The following is a 21948-nucleotide window of genomic DNA, read 5'->3' as shown; positions in this document are numbered from 1 at the left end:
CAACCCTAGAAGAAGTACTCTCTGAAGCACTGAGACACAAAATGCCAGATGCTGTTTGTTCAGCAATCTTGGTATAATAATGTAGTAGTTTTATATTCTAAATAAAATTCTGTTTTATTGAGTTACTAACTACAAGGTGTCTTTGGTAACCTCAAGGATAAAAAGCAGCCTTATGACATGCTGTTTGAAGTTCACATGAAATCTTACTTTCTTTTACATTTTTAAAAATAAACCCTTCAGAAAACAATATATTATGCTGTGTGTATATGATCTTAAGATATTAGTATGCTTGTTGTGGCATTTCTTAATTGTAGTGCTGATAGTATTGAACACAGCAGATGCTTACGTTTGCACAAAAACATTACATGCAGGATTTTTGAACAGGAGAAAAGGAAGATTAGCACATCCAATTGAAATTGCTGGGGGAACATAAGTAGGGGGCTTGTAGAGTAACTACATATGAACTGAGCTGAGTCACTGGAGTTAACATGCCCTTAGTTTCCAGAAAATATCACAAGAATTTTGGCCAAAAGTGGTAGGAGCATAGTTTTTAAGTTCTGTCCATAACCTAGTACTGTTAGTGTACCCTAGTGTGACTGGTAAGTTGTTAAATTCAATTGTTTAGAAACTTGTGATTCTTCTTTGAGTGATGGTACCTATATTTATTCCACACATGAGATATACGCTTGAGTTTGGAATTTCTTATAAGCAGTGTCCATTGACTTGCATGTGCTTCGTAGATCTTTGTGCTCCCAACTGATAGCATAAAGGACGGTGCAGACCGATGCCTTTCCAGATCCTTCTTACTGCCATGTGGTATGTGCCATTCCTTTGTGAATTATGTATAGTTAATTTTTGTAGTTTTTATAGTATAGCATAGATAATTAGATAGTATTATTTGCCCCTGCCCAGGAACTTTTCCTCGAAGAAGTCTGGGATTCTGCCCAGGCTCTGGGGGTTCAAAAACTGTTTCCTGCCCTCACTCCTTTACTGTGAGCAAAGAACATCAATGCTGCTTCTACTGCCTGGGTGAGGCTCACATTTCTGCTAAGTGCAGCATCTGCCACACTTTCCCCCACAGAACTTGTGAGGGTCAGGAACTGAGACTCAGAAAACACCTCCTGGAGAAGGCAGTGAAGCCCCAATCAGATCTGAGCTGTGGACCTCCACACACACACTCTATATCAGCCTCAACAAGCAGGCAGTGTACCTCTGAGCATGGGTTGAGGAACAGAGGCTAAGTCTGTTAAGCCTAAAGAGAAGGCTTCACAGGAGAGTAAGGGACATTCTCATAGACATAAGGACAGTCCTCCCTGACCCCCTCAGGAGAGCCAACACGCATGGGTACTCAGCTCTTCAGCCCCCTAAATCTTCTTGATAAGTCAAGAGGGCACACAAGGGTACAGATCCATGCTTCCAACACTGGCTCTAGTGGTGAAGACACATGGTAGATAACTCCTGGTGCTTCAATCCACTTTGGGAAACAAGGTATTACCAATAGCAATGCGGGCCTGGAGGAAGCCAACCACCACGTGACCAGAGAGGCTCCAGGATGATCAGAGATGTGTCTCTCTCTGGAGGACATCTTTTGCTCTCCTCCCATCCACGTTCACCATTTCCATTGGGTCCATCCATATTCCAAGATGATGTTACATGGGAGGAGGAATCTATCACAAGGAGATGGAATGGGGTGATGATTCTATCTGCCAGCCTACAAGCACAGCCATCAGGAGTCTCTGCGGCATGGAGGAGAGGTGGCCCTGGACACAGGTCCTAGAAGGTCAGGATTCAGGCCTCCAAACCGACATGGTTGGGACAGGGGCTACCCTGTGCCATGGGGTTCCCCTCCTCCAATGGATTCTTCTTATTGGCAATACTACAGATCATGGGAATCCTACCCCCAGACACCTAGGATCTATGCATGAGTCCTACTTGCCATTGCCTGGCCCTACACAACTGGCCCCACTGGGATATTCAAAGGAGAATGGTGAGCCAGATCCGATGGTTCTGGGAGCAATCTCTTCATTGTCACTGGATGAGGTGGTCACTCCATCTTCTTTGTCTCCACTGGATGATTTTAAACAGTATCAAGAGCTCATGCATAGGGTAGCAGCAGTGCTACAGATCCACCTGGAGGAAATATAGGAGCCTCAGCACAGCTTACTAAACATTCTGCAGCCCTCCAGTCCCTGTAGAATGGCCCTCCCTGTCAATGAAATTATCATGAACCCAGCAAAGGCAGTTTGGCACACCTCTGCTTCTTGTGCTCCCACCCCTAAGAGGGCCAAGAAGCATTGCAATGTCCTATCCAAGTGGGGAGAGTTCTTGTTCTTTCACCTTCTGCCAAACTAGCTGGTGGTGAATATGGCTACAGAGCGGTCCAAGCAACAGCACCCAAAGGATAGTCCCTCTGATAAGGAACACAAGCGATGAGACCTGCTGGGAAGAAAGGTCTTCTCTTCCACCTCCCTACAGGTCAGGATCTCAATAATTATTAGGCCCTCATGTTCAAATATAATTGTATCATTATGCTAGATTTCTAGAGTTTAAGAACAAGATCCCTGCGGAAGGTGGATCCCACTTCCAGGCCTTAGTAGATGAGGGCAAATTGGTGACAAAATTTCTCTCCAACTCACGGTGAATGTAGCAGATACCACATTGAGGGGGATGCTATGGCAATTGTCATGAGGAGAAACTTGTGGTTGCAATCCTCAGGTTTCCCTAGAGAGCTGAGGAGTACTTTCCAAGATCTTTCCTTTGATACTATCAACTATTCCACAAGAAAATGGATAAGTGTCTCCACTCCCTCAAAGACTCAAACAGCGCTTCACTTGCTGGGCATTTATACCACAAGAGGAAGCCTCATAGACAGTGGTATAGGGAAAGACGAATTCCTCAGGCCTTTTATCATCAACTTCCTCAGGAGCCACCACGCAAGAGACAGAGGGTGTATAGACCTAGGAACCTAGCCTCTGCAACATCCACTGCCAATTTGTACTCTAATCCCTAGGTAAAGCGTTTCTTTTGATGAGACTCTCAAGACCCATGTCCCTTTATTGATACCTTTTCATTCCCCTGTTCAGATTGTTTGAAGGCCACTTTACCCAGTTTGTCAAAGACTGAAGCACCCTCGCTACAGATAAATGGGTATTAGACATTATCTGTGGAGGCTATCTAGTTGAGTTTCTGATAACTCCTTTCCACAACTGTCCTGTCTGGTTCCTCTTCAGGGACCACTCTCACAAGGAGATTTTACAACAGGAGGTGAACTGCCTGCTCCTTAGGGGAGCCATAGAAAAGGATTCATCTCAACACTATGGAAAGGGATTCTATTCTCCGTACTTCCTGATACTCAAGAAGAATGCAGAAAGGAGGCCAATTCTCAATCTGTGTCAGTTAAACAAGTTATTTTGAAAACTAAAATTCCTCATGATCTCCTTGGCATCAATAATTCCCATAGTTTGCAGCTCTTGACATAAAAGATGCGTATTTTCATATAGATATCCATCCAGTCCACAAGAACTTCCTTGAGTTTCTCTTCTACCAAGACCATTACCAAGAGTCCTCCCCTTCAGTCTGGCCACAGCACCCAAGGTGTTCACAGATCCATTTTGACCCCTCCCCACAAGATGCATATACTTCACTGGACAATGTTAGACTCAACTTCAGGATAGATTCTTGATGCGCTGGAGAGGTTTTAGTTGGGGGCTGAAGGTGATGGCTAGTGGCGTTCTGTTACTTTCTTTGTTGGACCTGTCCTGAAGTAGATGACTTCTGGGTATTCTTCTGGCTCTGCCAATCTGTTTCTTCACATCAGCAGGTGGGTATTGAAGTATTAAGAACGCTTGATAGAGATCTTGTAGGTGTTTGTTTCTGTCTGAGGGATTGGAGCAAATGCAGTTGTATCTTAGAGCTTGGCTGTAGACAATGGATTGCGTGATGTGGTCTGGATGAAAGCTGGAGGCATGTAGGTAAGTGCAGTGGTCAGTAGGTTTCTGGTATAGGGTGGTGTTTATGTGACCATTCCTTATTAGCACTGTAGTGTCCAAGAAGTGGATCTCTTTTGTGTGGACTGGTCCAGGCTGAGGTTGATGGTGGGATGGAAATTGTTGAAATCATGGTGGAATTCCTCAAGGGCTTCTTTTCCATAAGTCCAGATGATGATGTCATCAATGTAGCACAAGTAGAGTAGGGGCATTGGGGGACAAGAGCTAAGGAAGCGTTGTTCTAAATCAGCCATAAAAATGTTGGTATACTGTGGGGCCATGTGGGTACCCATAGCAGTGCCGCTGACTTGAAGGTATACATTGTCCCCAAATGTGAAATAGTTGTGGGTAAGGACAAAGTCACAAAGTTCAGCCACCAGGTTTGCCATGACATTATCAGGGATACTGTTCCTGACAGCTTGTAGTCCATCTTTGTGTGGAATGTTGGTGTAGAGGGCCTTTTACAGACTAAACAGCTGCCACTCTGAAACCAGTATGAAGAGGGGTGTTCTTGTTCTTGCTACTTCCCGGCTATTTAAAACCACGTGGAAAAAAACAAAGTGGTGATCTCAGCACAGAGTAGTACTGTAATGGAAAGGCTAAGCCATTCAATTGGATTAACATTCATAAAGATTACTTGTTTGACCAGAGACCTTTTGGCCTACTTCTGTTGATCTAAACTCTGTAGGGGATTCTTAGGAGTGATGGATGATGTTGCTAAATAAGGAAAATCCTCAGGATTTGTCAAATTAATGGTTCAGGAAGGTTAGACATGTAGCGGAAATTACATTTAACAACAATCCTTTACTGGCATACTACTGATATTTTAGCAGTGTATTAAAATATATTTTAAAAAGTAGTCTTCCATTTGGTAATTTGTTTCACAGGTGAGATTTTATACACATTTTATATTCATGTCTTGTAATTCTAGAGGGGGCAGGAAATGTCTTCAAAATGTATTTCAACTTTGTATTGTTTAGTGGATGAAGAATATAACTTCAGTATGAAACTTGTCAAATGTATAGTAATAAATTTCTAATCGAGGGCTGTTATTACAAGTCAGTTGTGCACCTGAGAATGGTCATAACAGGTCTGAGATTGCTTTAAAGAGTAAGGAATTGCAGAGTTAATCATTTACATGTGAGTTGTTGTTTGAATTGCTGTTAACAAGGATGTTTGCATAAATTAGCTGATTTTATTCTGTCCCCTTGATGATTGTGTATGTAGTATTCTGTCTGCTCCAAGGACAATCACAACTAGATGACCCATGTCACTGGAGGAATCCTGAAGTGTGTGTGTGTGTGTGTGTGTGTGTGTGGTTGTTTATAAAGTTACACAAGTTCTCCAAACACCTATATCTGAATAAGATTCCATGATTAATATATTTTTGTATAAATTACATAATATATTCTATTATTATATGCTGATACTTTTAGAAGTGTAATAATCTCTAGGAGTTTGAGAACTTGTGTAACTTCATAAAAATAAAATGACACTATATCTAAATATCACTCTAAACTTTACAGAAAAGTAAAATTTCTCAGTCATATACATATACCTAGTTGCATTCTAATGATATTGTACTCCTGCAAAGACAGGACTACAATATGAAGTTGCACAAAAAGGACATGGTATATTGTTTCTTCTGATCTTTTTTTTAGTGATATGCCTATATCTAGTGATGTACTACCCTGGTAATAACCTCAACCCCTGGCCTGGAGAATGGATCCTCCCAGAGTTTGAAAGATAATTTAGTCTGCTTCCTAGCTTATTCCTGTGCTTTAATAGAGGCTACCAAAATCATGTATCTGTTATCTCAAATCTCTCAACAATTCAACATGTTCTGTCATTCCTTAGGGATGGTGATGCTGGAATCCCAATTTGTGTACTGTTAATGCACAGGATAATCTCAGACATGACGAGAGTGCTTTCATCCCTCAGTCATAACTACTAAGAGTGAAAAATAAAGATAATAGTATCTGTATTATTGCTGCTCGAAATCAAATGACAGTAGTATATTATAGGATGTTAAATTTGTCTGCCTTGAACGTACTACAGTGAAGACTGATGATTTTTCAAATATATCAAAGTATCAACTTTCGTCATTTTATCACTTGTCTGGGCCTGATGTAGTTAATCCTAACTTTCATGGATTACCATGGGGTCCTATGTCTTTTGGCCTTTGTTCTGTGAATGGGTGTCTCATGACCTTTCCATCCATGTTACTTAGTGCTGATTTTTTGTGAATAAGTGAGACACTTTAAAGTTACTTTAATGTAGAATTAATTTTATTTCTTCTGTTACATTGGGAGATTTGGATGAAACATTGATTATTTTATTTATTCTCCGTGCTTTTAGACTTTGTAAGGTGTTTCCTTTTCAGTTTTGTTCTTTTCTACTTATTTTTCCCCCACCCTTGTTTTGCTAGTGGAACTTAAAATTTACTTTGCTGTTGTTGTTTACTGCCTTTATTCTGCATCGCTATTATTGATGTCCTCAGGACTATATGTAGTTCTGGGAACAGTTTATATTTAAAGGGTGCTGCAAAAAGAGTTGTGGAATACACACAGCCTTGTTTTTGGCAAGCCACACTTGTATATTAACTTCTAGTTTGTTTTAATCTCTTTGCAAATGAGCAAATTGAACATTTAGAATACAAAGTACATACAGAATATATTTGAGGTAAGTCAGATTTTGGATCTAAATTATAGTCCTACTGGAGTTTCTTTTTAATAATGCCAATATGTTACAATAAAGATATATTATGCTGCTGGAAGTTATCAGGTGAAGTTTATCTTATCTTTTTTGCATTCAGCTCTTAGAACATATAATGTTTTTCAGTGTAATGCATATTGCACAGAGATGATTGTGCAATCTGCGTGTCCTGTTGTCACTAATATTTTTTCTCACTCTCCTTTCCTTTCTGTACCTTGAACATTATTATTGTTTGTTATAACTGTAGGGGCCCTGCAGTTCAAGCCACAAAAGCTGCGGCTGGCACTAAGAAGCATGATCTTAGTAAGTGGAAATATGCAGAACTTCGTGATACAATCAATACTTCCTGTGGTAAGTTTGTGTTTGCTTGGGACTGACGGGGATTGTGTTCCAATAGTAAAATAAATCTATTGCCTCTTTCACCAGGACAGAATTTTGAACTCACTAATTTAGTCTCTGATGAAAAACTGAGTTGAATGACTTTTCCCCGAAGGAGAGAGCAAATATACCATTTCCCTTTGAGGAAACCAATGCTGTTATGTTACCTGTTATACTCATAGTTGTATCTGTGAAATTAATACACTTCAGTCAGGAGTAACTTGCTATAAATTTTTAATGACATTGTTTAAAAATAATTTATATTTCAGTGAAATGGAACTAAATGCATGTAGTTTTACCCTGAATTTGTAAGATCTTCTTCTAAATTTATAACTGTAATTTCTTGCATTCACCAGAATTAAAAAGAACATAATGAGTTAATTTAAAAAGCAATCTAGACGCATTGACGTTGTAGCTTAGCTTAATTTTCTCAAAAGCTACAGCTTATCATATAATACTTAGATATTTTCAGTATCATGAAGAGATGAACTAATCTGTAACATTCCTTTATATTGTATTATAATTGTTACCCTGTGTCAATTATGAACAATTGGTTTATTTCTTGGAAAAGATATCTGTCTTGAGGCTAATGGATGCATCTGTCAGATGCCTCATTCCTCCTCAGATATCTTGGATAGAAATCTGTCCATTCACAAGATTTGTTTTTAAACCACTGAGTTAGCCTTAAATTTGAGACTTCTCTTTTATAATTTTTGAGTTTTGGGATTAAGACACTATTGGCTGCAGACTAGGTCGTGCAGTGGGTTAATGCATTCAGCTGTTCACCTCTGGTGAACCCAGTTCAAACCCTCTTAGGTGACCAGTGACATGCATTTGGTATCGTTCTACCATCTATTATCTTTATGGGCCAGATAATTTGGCAAAAGTAACCATCTCTGTTTAAAGGAAAAAGTCCAGGCCTTGATAGAGTAGCCAGGCTGCCAAGTGTTTTCAGTAAGCTAGTTTCCTGTATGGTTGGCAGGAATGAAGTAGGTTCTGTTTGCAGTAATGAATAGGCAAAGAGAGCAAATCATAAATCATAACTCTAGATGACTGTTCCAAACCTGGTAGCCATCCATACCTTCAGAAAGAGAAAAAAGAACCTTCCAGGCTGTCCACTGCATTTGGCTTCCAATGTGAGGAGAGGGAGAAGGATGCTTGGACCCTGTGGGTACTGGGGAAAAACACTAGAAAATCCAACTGTGAATCTTCACGTTTCTCTTCTTACCACTCCCCCATCCCAGTATACCTCCTCTGCCAGTACTTGCAAGGGAGTCCTTGGGAGTCAGTCTTACAGCTGTCTTCCACAGATCCTTCACCAGGGGATGATCTTCCCCCAGGACTGTAGTAAGGAGAAGAATATGTGAGCGAGGGACAGTGAAGAGGGTCTCACCAGCATTTGGATCCACTTTCAAGTGTGATGTGAAGCCAGTCGCTTGCCATTCCTCCTCTTCTCCCTTGCTCATTCCACCTCAGCTGAACTGATAAGTGTGGTGTGTGACTTTGACAAACTCCCACTCACATGTAAGAGACTAACGCACACAAATTTATTACTCAGTAATGTATGGGTGGTGTTAAAGATAGGGCCTAGTCTGCTTGCATCTGTCAGTCCTGCTGCAATGAGGAATGCCAAAGGTCCATATTGTGGAGCTTGTGCAGAGCTATATAATAAGCCTTCATAGCACCTATCTGCCTGCTTTGCTCAGTTTAGAATTGTCTCACTTGTTACAAGCTTTCAATTAACTATTTCTTACAATGCAAGTAATGTTATAACTTGTTCTAAAATTATGTAACAAATATATATAAATATGTTTTATAAATAGGTTTGTCTTCTGATTTTTCGCACTCTGTCCTTCCTTGCTGTTTTTGAGACAGATATTGAACTACTGGCAGCTTGCAGAGAAGAGTTTCACAGGCGACTAAAAGTATATCATGCGTGGAAATCCAAGAATAAGAAACGTAATACAGAAACAGAACAGCGTGCTCCAAAATCAGTCACTGACTATGGTGAGAAAAGTTAATTTTTTTAAAATAAATAGGGAAAATTTTTCAAGTGAAATGTTTCTAGAATAAACAAGCAGATTATTGTAAAAAATATATTTCTCTGTTGAAGAAAAGGGTTATTTTGTTTAAATGTTTGTATGAAAGTAGGTAAAATACTCTGTTCAACAGATTTTAAGACAAATAGTTTGCAGTTAAAATACAGTGTTACTCATAAGATCCAGTATAAGTTAACTAAAATAATTATTTTCTAAACAATCATATTTACTAATTCACATTTGCTATAAATTAGAAATAGTTTTAGATTTGGTATTTTTTGTGCTGGCAGTTTGTTAGAAGTTAACCACTAGGCAGAAAGATACTTAAGGCTTAGCTGATGAAGAACACTCTTCATAAAACCCTACTAGAGGCTACTTCAGCTACATCCTATAACACACACAAAAAGTTTAGATTATTTAGGAATCAGGTTATTGTTAGAAGAGAACCCTCTCTCTGAATTCTGCTGTTTGATGCAATTCTCTGTGGTAGATATTATCAAAGATAGACCAAGTCAGAGATTCTAATTATCCTCAGAGTCAACTTGCTGTACCTGAACCAACAGTGTCTGTTAATTTTTTTTTTGACTTGCTGAAATACTAATAAAAAGGCAGACAATTTTAGCTGGTGGCTGCTCCGTGGTATGATTGTTTTCAGAATGAGCATGACATAAAAATATATTGAAGACAAGATTTTTTTTAACCTTTGATTATCCAGCAACTGCTTGTGTTCCCTGTTGGTCCATTTTAACCAACATCTTAACATTTTTACAGTTTAACTTCTGTTCAATAAACTTTAATATTAAAAATGTTGAAAATGGGATGACAGTTGATTTACAGTCTGTGTTTCGGTATGTGACTCTCATCCTGCTGGTCTCAGAAATGGTGTTCACTATGTGAAATTTAAAATACTGCACTAATGAGAATGAATGCTTTTGCTTTTTAAGAGATTAGATGGATGATAAAGGTGTATTTTCATAGATTGCATATAACACTATTTGGTGTTTAATGGGAGGAATGTTCCATAAAGAGCACAAATCTACCTTTGGATGTGTGTGCGCAACTCTTATGGCTCTCTGTGGGAGACCCACATTTGTATTGTATTTAAGTGAATAAACCACATAGCAATGAAATTTATAGCAACTCTAGTTTTTCATTATAGTTTTTTCTTCATTTTCTTAAAATATGGCATATTTCTTTATAGAAGTTGGATCATTGCTGTTGATAGAGAAATGTAGAAATATCATAATACTGACCTTTAGAAATCCATATTAGTGTTGCAGTCAATTGTTGTTATTGTAAGTAATTACACTAAATGAACATTTCAATTCCATTTATTATAACTAACCTTCAATATAGTGAATAATTACTTACCTGATTTCTTGGGTGTTTGTGCTATAACTCTTTTAGATGTCACTGAATACATGATTCAAATAACACATTTCCATTTTTATCCACTCAGCAGTATATTGTAGTTTTATGGAAACTGTCCAGTAATTAGATGTTAATGTTCATGAGAAATGGAACATGTTAAATTAGCACTAGTTCAGAGAAGGGATTAGAATTGGTGAGTTTTATAGTGCCAAAAAAATTGAGTTGCATCTCTCTTTCTTTAATTTGCCACAGTTCTGTTAATATCTAGGAATAATTTTTCTTTCCATGTCAAAATGTCAACATTTTATTAAAGGTATCACATGAATACATATCACATGTATTCAATAGTTGCGGAACTATTAACTAAGGTTTGTAACTTGTCCTTTAAATCGGCTTCGGTACCCAATGACTGGAAGTTAGCTAATGTAACGCCAATATTTAAAAAGGGCTCTAGGGGTGATCCCGGCAATTACAGACCGGTAAGTCTAACGTCGGTACCGGGCAAATTAGTTGAAACAATAGTAAAGAATAAAATTGTCAGACACATAGAAAAACATAAACTCTTGAGCAATAGTCAACATGGTTTCTGTAAAGGGAAATCGTGTCTTACTAATCTATTAGAGTTCTTTGAAGGGGTCAACAAACATGTGGACAAGGGGGATCCGGTGGACATAGTGTACTTAGATTTCCAGAAAGCCTTTGACAAGGTCCCTCACCAAAGGCTCTTACGTAAATTAAGCTGTCATGAGATAAAAGGAAAGGTCCTTTCATGGATTGAGAACTGGTTAAAGGACAGGGAACAAAGGGTAGGAATTAATGGTAAATTCTCAGAATGGAGAGGGGTAACTAGTGGTGTTCCCCAAGGGTCAGTCCTAGGACCAATCCTATACAATTTATTTATAAATGATCTGGAGAAAGGGGTAAACAGTGAGGTGGCAAAGTTTGCAGATGATACTAAACTGCTCAAGATAGTTAAGACCAAAGCAGATTGTGAAGAACTTCAAAAAGATCTCACAAAACTAAGTGATTGGGCAACAAAATGGCAAATGAAATTTAATGTGGATAAATGTAAAGTAATGCACATTGGAAAAAATAACCCCAACTATACATACAACATGATGGGGGCTAATTTAGCTACAACGAGTCAGGAAAAAGATCTTGGAGTTATCGTGGATAGTTCTCTGAAGATGTCCACGCAGTGTGCAGAGGCGGTCAAAAAAGCAAACAGGATGTTAGGAATCATTAAAAAGGGGATAGAGAATAAGACTGAGAATATATTATTGCCCTTATATAAATCCATGGTACGCCCACATCTCGAATACTGTGTACAGATGTGGTCTCCTCACCTCAAAAAAGATATTCTAGCACTAGAAAAGGTTCAGAAAAGAGCAACTAAAATGATTAGGGGTTTAGAGAGGGTCCCATATGAGGAAAGATTAAAGAGGCTAGGACTCTTCAGTTTGGAAAAGAGAAGACTAAGGGGGGACATGATAGAGGTATATAAAATCATGAGTGATGTTGAGAAAGTGGATAAGGAAAAGTTATTTACTTATTCCCATAATACAAGAACTAGGGGTCACCAAATGAAATTAATAGGCAGCAGGTTTAAAACAAATAAAAGGAAGTTCTTCTTCACGCAGCGCACAGTCAACTTGTGGAACTCCTTACCTGAGGAGGTTGTGAAGGCTAGGACTATAACAATGTTTAAAAGGGGACTGGATAAATTCATGGTGGCTAAGTCCATAAATGGCTATTAGCCAGGATGGGTAAGAATGGTGTCCCTAGCCTCTGTTCGTCAGAGGATGGAGATGGATGGCAGGAGAGAGATCACTTGATCATTGCCTGTTAGATTCACTCCCTCAGGGGCACCTGGCATTGGCCACTGTCGGTAGACAGATACTGGGCTAGATGGACCTTTGGTCTGACCCGGTACGGCCTTTCTTATGTTCTTATGAAATAACTAACAAAGATTTATCTTTGCAATCTGTGCTGAGTACACCTGTACCACTGTTTTGTTTTTTTGTGACTGGGACTATGTCACTGAAATGTCAATTTCAAATTTATATCCCAGTTAGACTATAAGCAACCATAGATTTGTGAAACGTAATAAAAGAAAACATTTTCTTCTTGTCAATAAATAGCACAGAAATGCAGATAATTACCTCAACGCCCACTTTTCCGTTACAAGTGGAATCTCTGTTTGTCATCTGGTTTGGTGATGCATTTTCAGTATTTCGTGAAGTTTAACTTTAACAGCATCAGCATTGTTATGTCTCTTTCAATATGGAATATTTGTTTACAGATTTTGAACCATTTTTCAACAACTCAAGTAAGTGGGGAGATGGTTATGTAAGATAACTTTAACAAATGGGAACATTTATAAGCTCTATACTAACTTCAGTTGAACAGTGTTTTGCTACGTTTGTATGTAGAATCGAAGTATACCAATCAAAAATAATAATTCACTGTTTTCTACTTAACACAAAAAACATTAACTCAACATGTGGGCACTTAATGGCTGTATGTATTAAATTACCAGAGCTCTGTGTTGCTTGAAAGCTTGTCTCTCTCACCAACAGAAGTTGGTCCAATTAAAGATTTTACCTCACCCACTTGGTTTCTCTAATGGTTGTATATTTTTGGAATTTCTTTTCATAATGAGATCCTACATGTTGGGAAAAACACCTTATTGATGTAGGTTAATCTCATTTTTTAGTTCAAGAAATGCTATGCTATTTTAATTCTACTCTTATTACATTTGTACACATTTTTCTATTGTAGCAAAACTCTGCAATCAACTTAATATAGCAGCTGTTCTCTTAGAACAAAAACTAACGTTAGGGAGCTGGCTTCCTTTTTAAAATGAAGTATTTCTGTATGTGTCAAAATATCTAGCATTGAAAAGTTACGGCTAAGCTGACTGCTCATAATTTCTATCCTTTAATAATAATAGGAGATAGGTATATCTCCTAGAATTGGAAGGGACCTTGAAAGATCATTGAGTCCAGCCCCCTGCTTTCACTAGCAGGACCAAGTACTGATTTCTTCCCCAGATCCCTAAATGGCCCCCTCAAGGATTGAACTGATCTCAACCCTGGGTTTAGCAGGCCAATGCTCAAACCACTGAGCTATCCCTCACCTAATTAGATTTACTGTTGGATGTAAATGTGCACAAGGATAGAAACAAGACCTACTGATTGCTGTTGTAATGCAGAGATGTATTTTATAGTAGTATGTCTTCAGTGTGCTGTGATGCACATTTAGGCAATTTACAAAAATTCATGAAGTTCTATGCAGTTTAATATAAATAATTTCAAAATTTTATTCTTTCATATAGAACATGTTTTATCAATGCTAGTGTATAAAGGTGGTATCCACAGATAACTCATATGTAATAAACATTACTAAAAACCTGTTCTGTAGAAAAGCTTTTCTTGTTTTCCTTATGTGGACATGAAAAATTCTTGTTTTCTGTATAATTTTCAGGCACTAACATTTACATTTCAGATGTTGCTTTCTACACTTTAATGAACCATTCTAGTCCCGTACGAATGGAAGAGATAGCAAGTGGGGCTTGCTTTTCTGTTTACTAATGTCTTGTTTATGAAACTGCAAAAATATATACATTAAATGTAACTGCCATCTTTTAATTTTATTAAAGGTCCAGGATAGATTTGCTACTTTATAGGTGAATAATATATATTCATATTAAGGTTGCTGTTTAGAAGATCACATCAGCCTGGCTTTCAGGACTTCTTAAAGAAACAAGTTGGCTAAAAATATGCTTGTCTCATGTAAAATTTTGTTTAACTGGGCTGATTTTAATGACATACAGTAAATACTTTCTGAGGGCAGGTCTACACTAGGGGAATAAGTCAACCTAAGTTATGCAACTCCAGCTAGGTGAATAACCCAGCTGGAGTCAACTTACTGTGTGTCGCTCCCCTGGTAAGTGGAGACAAGCCCTGAGAGTCTCAGAAAGTAATTCTAATTTGTAAGTTCAATGTAAATTTCAGAAAGCAATTTTTGGTGAGTGTTTTGTAATAAATGGACAATAATCAGCATTTCTGTTAACGCATTAGATGTCTTTAATGATATTACAAGATTTTTCTGTTGATTATCAAAAGAACATCTTTCTCTAGATAGTACAATGTTACATTTGCCTCTTATATCTAAAATTGCTTCTCTGTGGGCTGACTTGATTTTGTGAAGGGATAGACTGTAATATAGACTAGTTGCTGCTTAATCCTTTGTTTTTATGTTTGTAAAGGGGTGGATAACAAACAGTACATCTTCACTATTACTCTAAACCGAGCGGCTTTTTAGCCACCCCATTGTCTAGATGTGCTCAAGGCCAGACAGCATAGTGCTGAAAACTACCAAGTAGGCCAACACTGGCTCTTCCCGAGAGCGCTAACTGTGAAAACGCAAGAGGATAAATTTTGAGTTGTATGGTTTTAGCTCATCTGCTTTCTAGCACTGATTTAATTTAATTAATAAATTAATGTATATGAGGAGGAAATATGTCAGATTTTTGCACGTGAAAAAGGCGGCGTGAAGGGGTTAAGGGCTGCTTTTGCTGTTTTATCTGCAGTTGTAACTTTGTTTTTTGTAAATAGCTCAACAGAACCCAACAGCTCAGTTGCCTGCCAGGCAACAGGAGATTGAAATAAACAGACAACAGCGTTACTTCCGTATTCCCTTCATTCGCCCAGCAGACCAGTATAAAGATCCTCAGAACAAGAAGAAAGGTTGGTGGTATGCACATTTTGATGGGCCTTGGATTGCTCGACAAATGGAACTTCATCCTGACAAGCCACCTATTCTGCTTGTAGCGGGTTGGTATATTCTCTATACATTTGATTTTTAGGTAGGAGTGAAAGCAGTTGTGGGTGGGGAGAAGTTTAAGCAATATATCATTCCGTTAAGAACAATAGTTTATAATAGTAGGATAATTTTAAAAAGTCAGAAATTAGACCATAAACCCATTTATCTACAATTTTGAATACTTCTATATTTAACAATGTGTTTATAAATGTTTCCTGGACTTGTGGGAGACCACTTCTGTCACCTCTCACCGCCTGTCTCAGTCTGCTGACCATTCATTTGCTGTTCATGGCCCAAAGGCTACTTTTATTGGCTCTTAGATTTTAAGGTCAGAAGGGACCATCATGATCATCTAGTCCGACTTTCTGTACATTGCAGGCTACGGAACCTCCCCCACCTACTCCTGTAATAGATCCCTAACCTTAGGCTGTGTTGTTGTAGTCCTGAGATCATGATTTAAAGACTTCAAGTTACAGAGAATTCACCATTTACACTAGTGTAAACCTGCAAGCGACTCATGCCCCATGCTGCAGGGGAAGGTGAAAACCCCCACGGTATCTGCAAATCTGACCCAGGAGAAAATTATTTCCTGACCCTAAATAAAGGATCAGTTAGACCCTTCGACTCTTTGCATTGAAACATTCCTTACCGGGGATCGAGCTGCTGCAATTGATTCAGTGGGGGTTGATTTAGCGGGTCTTAATTGACTGCAGAATTCTCCCTGGTCGAGTCTGGTACTCCACCAGAATGAGAAGAGTAAGGTAAGTCAACGCAGCGCGGTGTAGACATTGCAGTAAGTCGACCTAAACTAAGCGTAACTTAGGTCCACTTGCCCCAGTAGTGTAGACAAGGCCCTAGTGAAGAGCCTTCCCAAGTTACTTATGCATTGTCTTATGGTCAGGGTGCATTTCCAAGCAGCTAAGTTTGTTCTCTCTATGCTAATTAGAAATAATAGTATTTTTAATAATTATAGAATTATCTATCTGGTACCTCTTTCATGTATAAGATGGGGGGAGGGTGAGAGAGAGACACACATAATTATGTTGTTTCCTGTGGGTACACTGTTTAATGTACCTCCTGGCACAGTTTTAAAAAAAATTGATTAGCTGCATTCTCCATGTATTTGGAATTAATGTAGGTAATGTAGGTACATATAGGTAATACCAGTTGACAAATGTCATTGTAAATGTTTAGTGTGGGCGACTGGCTGATTCAGCTTTTGGCTTTGTTACACAAAACCTTTAACTTCTGGGTCACTTGTTCAGATCTGAACAAGTTTAATAATGATAATTCAGTAGCATTTCAGTGGGTTATGTGAAACAAACTGATTAGTAATTTGCTAGTGGACAGGGTGCCCACATCTCAGAAATCATCCTTGTCAGTGATCTCAGCAGGAAAGACCTGGAGGCTGAGAACTATTGACAACCCTTGCAGGTATCCTAGCCTATTCACTTTTGAAGCACATTAGCAAGTCAGTTGAAACATGCAGTATTAGTCTATACTGCAGCTGTCCATGCTATACTTATTTAATGGGTAGGAGAACTGCAGTCTCTTGGACAATCAAACTGGTCTCATAGCACTAATGTTTGTTTGTAAACTACAGTATCGCTTAAAAGAATCGTACGCATTTTAGTGGGGGGAAAGAAACAAAGCAGATGTGTAATTTTTGTTAATGGGATCTTGAACCATGTAAATGGTTTTATAAAACCAATTTTGCTTTAACCATTTCAGGGAAGGATGATATGGAGATGTGTGAACTAAATCTTGAAGAGACTGGCTTAACTCGAAAGCGTGGTGCTGAAATTTTGCCGAGACAGTTTGAAGAGATTTGGGAGCGCTGTGGAGGCATCCAGTATCTTCAAAATGCAATTAAGAGTAGACAAGCTCGCCCTACTTATGCAACAGCTATGTTGCAAAGCGTATTAAAATAGTCACTTTGCACGTTGATATTAGAGTTGAGAACTCTTACCATGATATAAAGGGAAGAGTTCCTCTATGCAACAGAGGATTTAAACATTCTGTAATTGTGTTAGAGATGTTTAATTTAAAGTGAACAGATTTTATTAATCATGGGAGTTTAATTTGTATTTTTGATGTTTAATTTGTGTAGTGAAATCACTAATTCTATGGACTTTGCAGAAGTTTGTCAAGTATGTTTGTTGCATTTTCTTTATATGCTGCATCCTTCTCAAAAGCTTCTGTTATAATGCTAACACTGTAAAATAACACTATTGTATTTAGGGTACATACTAGGATAAACTCCATTACAACTTGCTTTTTATAAAATCCTCTTCAGAACATGCAAAATATTAATCTTTCAAGGATGGTCTAGTGAAGAGGGTACAATGTATATTATAACTGGAATTGTGAGGCCTTAGCTTTAACTTCTTCTCCAGAGAAGTTGGAGTGTACAGTACTTCTGTATGATCAAAGACATTTTATGTCCTGATCTGAAAGCTGCTCAACATCTGTATGTACTGACTTTTTCAGAAACTTATGGGAAATCTTTAATTTCTTACCTTGTTCCTTAGTTTAACTGACATTGTTCTTTTATATGTTTTGAGAAGAGCACATACGTATTGGAAGTATTGTGTAATAATGGAGGGACTCAAAGGTTGTACTGCACAGTTAGGCTTGCATTTTTCTTGTTTAGGATTTAAAAAAAAAAGTACAGATTTCTTGCAAACACCAATTAGATTTTTCTGACAAAACTTTGTTAGGAGTCCTTCAATAGTTAAATTACCCAGGTAGTGTAATTTAAATATATGATGCAAAAATTGTCTAAGATATTTCTTTAGATACATTTAAGAGTAAAGGAAAGCATAAGGGAAATGGTTTTTTTTTTCCTTTTTTTCTTTTTTAAAATAGTAGCATAGCTTATTAGAATACAGAGGACTGAATTTCAGAGACCCTTTTTACTTTAATCCATGCACACACATTGTTACTTCTGTTAGGTGGCATCAGAGTCTTGCCCAACAACGCATAGCTGGAGTGCCTGATTACAGTGTGCTACTTCAAATGGCTACATTTTTTGGTCTACAGTAATAACAAACTTTTTCTTCAATCACTCTGATCTCTTTGTACTTAATCTCCCTTCAGGGTTACTAGCTTTATGTAATAGCACCCTTGCTTCACAATTAAAATGCTTGTGTATAGGAATTATCATTTCACACCATGAAAACTGCCTTTTATTTATTTATCCGGGTGTTCCTAATGCTGGCCATATATCAACAGATTAAAACTTGATATTTATATCTCAGTGCTAAACATTTGAAAAAGAGAGATGTAGTTTGATGCCTTCTAATTAAAATTAAATATGCATCATTTGAAAGCAAAATATTCTCTTTTCTAGTAGTTAAGAACAAAGCTTACATACTTCAGTTTATATATCTTTATCTATATATGTCTATATAGATGAACTGATTTCCTCTCTGGATCCTAAGGTTGAAATCTTTTTTGAAAACTTTAGTTTCTAAATTTCCTTCATTGTGAACTTAAGAAAAGGTACAGTTCAATAGTGCAGTAAGAAAAAGTGATGAGACCACTTCCTAACTGTCAGAGTAGAGGTTGTTTGTGTGCCACAGTCAGTCTGTTATCAGAAATACACTCCATGTTGTAATAAGTGTGAAAATCTTTTAGTAAAGAACTAGTTATTTATTTATGAATCCACTACACAAGTGATTTGACAGTGTCTCTGAACTGAACGTTGAATATGTCTGGGTGTGTTTTCTTTCAAGGTAAGTATCGCATCGCTCTTGGGTCATGTGGTGACATTGGTCAGGCTCTCAAAATGCCCTTTCTCTTCCCACACCCAACATTTTACTTAAGCTGTAATTATTGACTGCAGTATGAAGGATGCATGCATAAGGCCCCAGCTCAGCAATTTATTCAATCACATGCATATATTCAACTACATGAGTTCAGTGGTACTACTTGTGTGCTTGAAGTTAGGCACTTGTTTCAGTACATTGCTGAATTAGGACCAGAATCTCATAGCCTCCAGTCACCAGATTCTTGGAAATCCTAAACATTATAAGAGACTGAGGCGTTTAATAGACACATTTAAGGAAGTGTTGAACTGTTTTGGAGCCCAGATGCTCGCCCTTTTCTTTGTCTATCTGAATTTTAGTTATTGCCTAGTTACGTGTAGTCTCATGATCTTATTGGTACATTATGAAGAGTTTTTAAAAATACAGTGTATTGATTTATTCCTGATATTAACACATTTAAAAGTGTTCTCTTGATGCATACCTGTAACTTCCCTCAATAGTAACTATGGTTATACATCGGGAGGAAACTAGCCTTTATTATACAGTATGGCATATTCAAGATTCTTATGTCAGAGTATATTTGTAAGTCACTCAGATATCATGGCAATGGGTCTGAGATAACCAAGAAATCTTGGCTACCCCTCTGATACAAGAAATCTTTCTTACTTTAGTCAAAATGGAACTGGTGGCTGGATGTTGTCATATGACACATTTCCCACATCTTCCTATTGCTCTCAGTATTTGCCCCTGTCTTAATTTGAGCCAGTGAAAAATTTCAAAAGTTTAGAATTTCCCAGTTTTGACAGGATAGTATGCATTCCAGTAAAGGTCTCTGCTGGAAGTGGCTGCTGATAGCTGAGCCTGTGAGTACAGCAGAAGTCATTGTCAAATCAGAATCAAGTTTGGGGTTGAGACCACAATCCACTGCTTACCAGTCCTCTGCATTAGCTGATTGCTAGATTAGACACTTGGTTATCTCATTGTTGATAAGGAGTTGCCATATGGAGAATACAGTGTTGGCTAATGCTGCTCCTGATATCTAGCAGTAAGGAGCAATTTGAACTGCTCTGACCTGACACGTCAACAGGAAAACGAATAGAAAACATTGGCTCTGTTCTGTGTGTTTGAATGATTTAAAAACCAAACCTGATATCCAGAGTAGCTGGGACTTTTCACGTGTAGCATGTTAATAAATAAAAAGAAATAAACACACATACCATTGGTGAGATCACATGACCCAAGAATATGGATCTACATTTTCTTTCCATTGGTGATATTCTGTTTCTTTTTGCACTTGCATCTTCTTTTTGTTTTTGTTTAAAAATATTTTTCAAGTAGTTTCCCTAAACTGATCTCTTAATGATGTACTGAAAATTACACAAAATAAATACATTCCATGTTGAAATCTATCTGGTATCTTTCTTTTAACCCAATACTTGCAGTTTAAGTGGGAAAAGTTGACCATGTTTAGAAAAATATAAAAAAGGCAGAAAGGCCTTTCTGAAGGAAAAGAAATATAGTAGATGAGTTATTAAGGTCACTTGAGTGTCAGGAAATCAATTAAGGGATGGCTAGGTGAGTTATAGTACTAGCAGGGTTGCCCCGTCCAAGCAATACAGACAGGCTTAGTGTTAAGACCACTCTTTCTTCATGGGAAAGGGAGTTACCTCAGAAGAGGAAATTTCATTTTATGATGATGTCAATGAGCGCATAATGTTGAGATTTTGCTGGTGAATTGGGATCCCATTCATTCAGCATTGGGCTGGTTACATCCAGACCGTAGCTTGGAATAACAGCCCAACATGTTATGCCTGTCAATGGCGGCATCCAAATGCATAGAAGGATTTGGAGGCCCCTGTCGGGGAAAATAGTTCAGTGGTTTATACGTGCTAAACTCTCCCTGTTTGTCTCTTCCTTCAGAATCATGTGAATGCGTCACAGGAGTTGGTGACTGGATGTGCGGACACAATATTATGCATTTGGCTCAAAGGTGGATGGCTGTTTTCCCCTGGAAGTTCATTGCTGGGCTGAAGCTCTGAGTTGGCAGGAATGGAGGGGCAGGTGACATGGAGCAGGTCATGGGATTTGATGTTTGGATCTGTGGGCACAATATTATGCGTTGGGACCACAGGGAAGCAGTCAGTTCCCCTGGAGGTCCACAGCTTGGCCTCAGTGGCGAGGCAAGGCAAATTTGAGTTGACTCTGCAGAAGGGATGTGCTCTGGGACCAGCTGATGCCTGTTTTACACTCTTTGGCAGTCCGGAAACAGCCACTTGAAATGATTATAGTTTTAGTTGAGTAGGGATTTTGTAAGCAGGTGATGTGATCATCAGGGCACAGAGATATTTAGGGAAAATCCAGATTCAGGGGGTGATGCTGACTGTTCTGAAATGCTACAGCAGAATGTTATGATGTGGAGCCACCAGCCCTCTCTAGGTTGACAAGGCCAGAAGGTGTGTGTCTCATCTGGAATGGAGAGGATCCATAATTACCCACCCAAAACTATTGTATTTGGTACCTTAGTTATTCAGGGACAATGAGGTACACCTTCCTGAGCAGGGAGCAGATCTATTGTTGGCTGTTACCGAGGAAATTGTTAACTATCTGGGAACCCCAGATAGTGAGACAGCCAAGCAAAATGACTGGTGCCTCCTTGTGTCATGTGTCCAATGCGAGGATTTGTTCCACAGGGGGTCTAGGTCCCTGATAAGCTGGAAGTGGATTTAGAGAAAGGCATCTCCTAAAGAATCTGGGGAATGAGATTCGAGCTCCTGATATCTGGTACAACACAAACACCCTTTGTCCAGCCCCTTCACTCTGGTACAAAAGATTGGAGAAGGGGTCCCAACAATGGGACCAGCT

At 38.4% G+C, this 21948-nt stretch overlaps 1 protein-coding gene across 7 annotated transcripts in view; it reads left to right on the top strand.

Moving 5' to 3' along the window:
* Positions 1 to 20465, top strand: part of MYO6 (myosin VI) — a 160180-nt gene extending 139715 nt beyond the window's left edge. For 5 of the 7 annotated variants that reach the window (XM_039531197.1, XM_039531204.1, XM_039531199.1 and 2 more), the window contains 4 exons: positions 6949 to 7052; positions 8955 to 9086; positions 15109 to 15327; positions 17048 to 20465. In XM_039531197.1, the coding sequence (XP_039387131.1) occupies positions 6949 to 7052; positions 8955 to 9086; positions 15109 to 15327; positions 17048 to 17247 (655 nt within the window). In that variant the 3' untranslated portion in view covers positions 17248 to 20465. Of the gene's footprint in view, positions 1 to 740; positions 784 to 6948; positions 7053 to 8954; positions 9087 to 15108; positions 15328 to 17047 lie in introns of those variants that run through there. The other 2 variants (XM_039531198.1, XM_039531203.1) reach the window with 2 other exon arrangements.
* Positions 20466 to 21948: the final 1483 nt, after the last annotated feature.

This window comes from Mauremys reevesii, linkage group 3, assembly GCF_016161935.1.
Source record: "Mauremys reevesii isolate NIE-2019 linkage group 3, ASM1616193v1, whole genome shotgun sequence".
Lineage (NCBI taxonomy): Eukaryota > Metazoa > Chordata > Testudines > Geoemydidae > Mauremys > Mauremys reevesii.
This window is presented reverse-complemented; position numbering and strand designations above follow the sequence as displayed.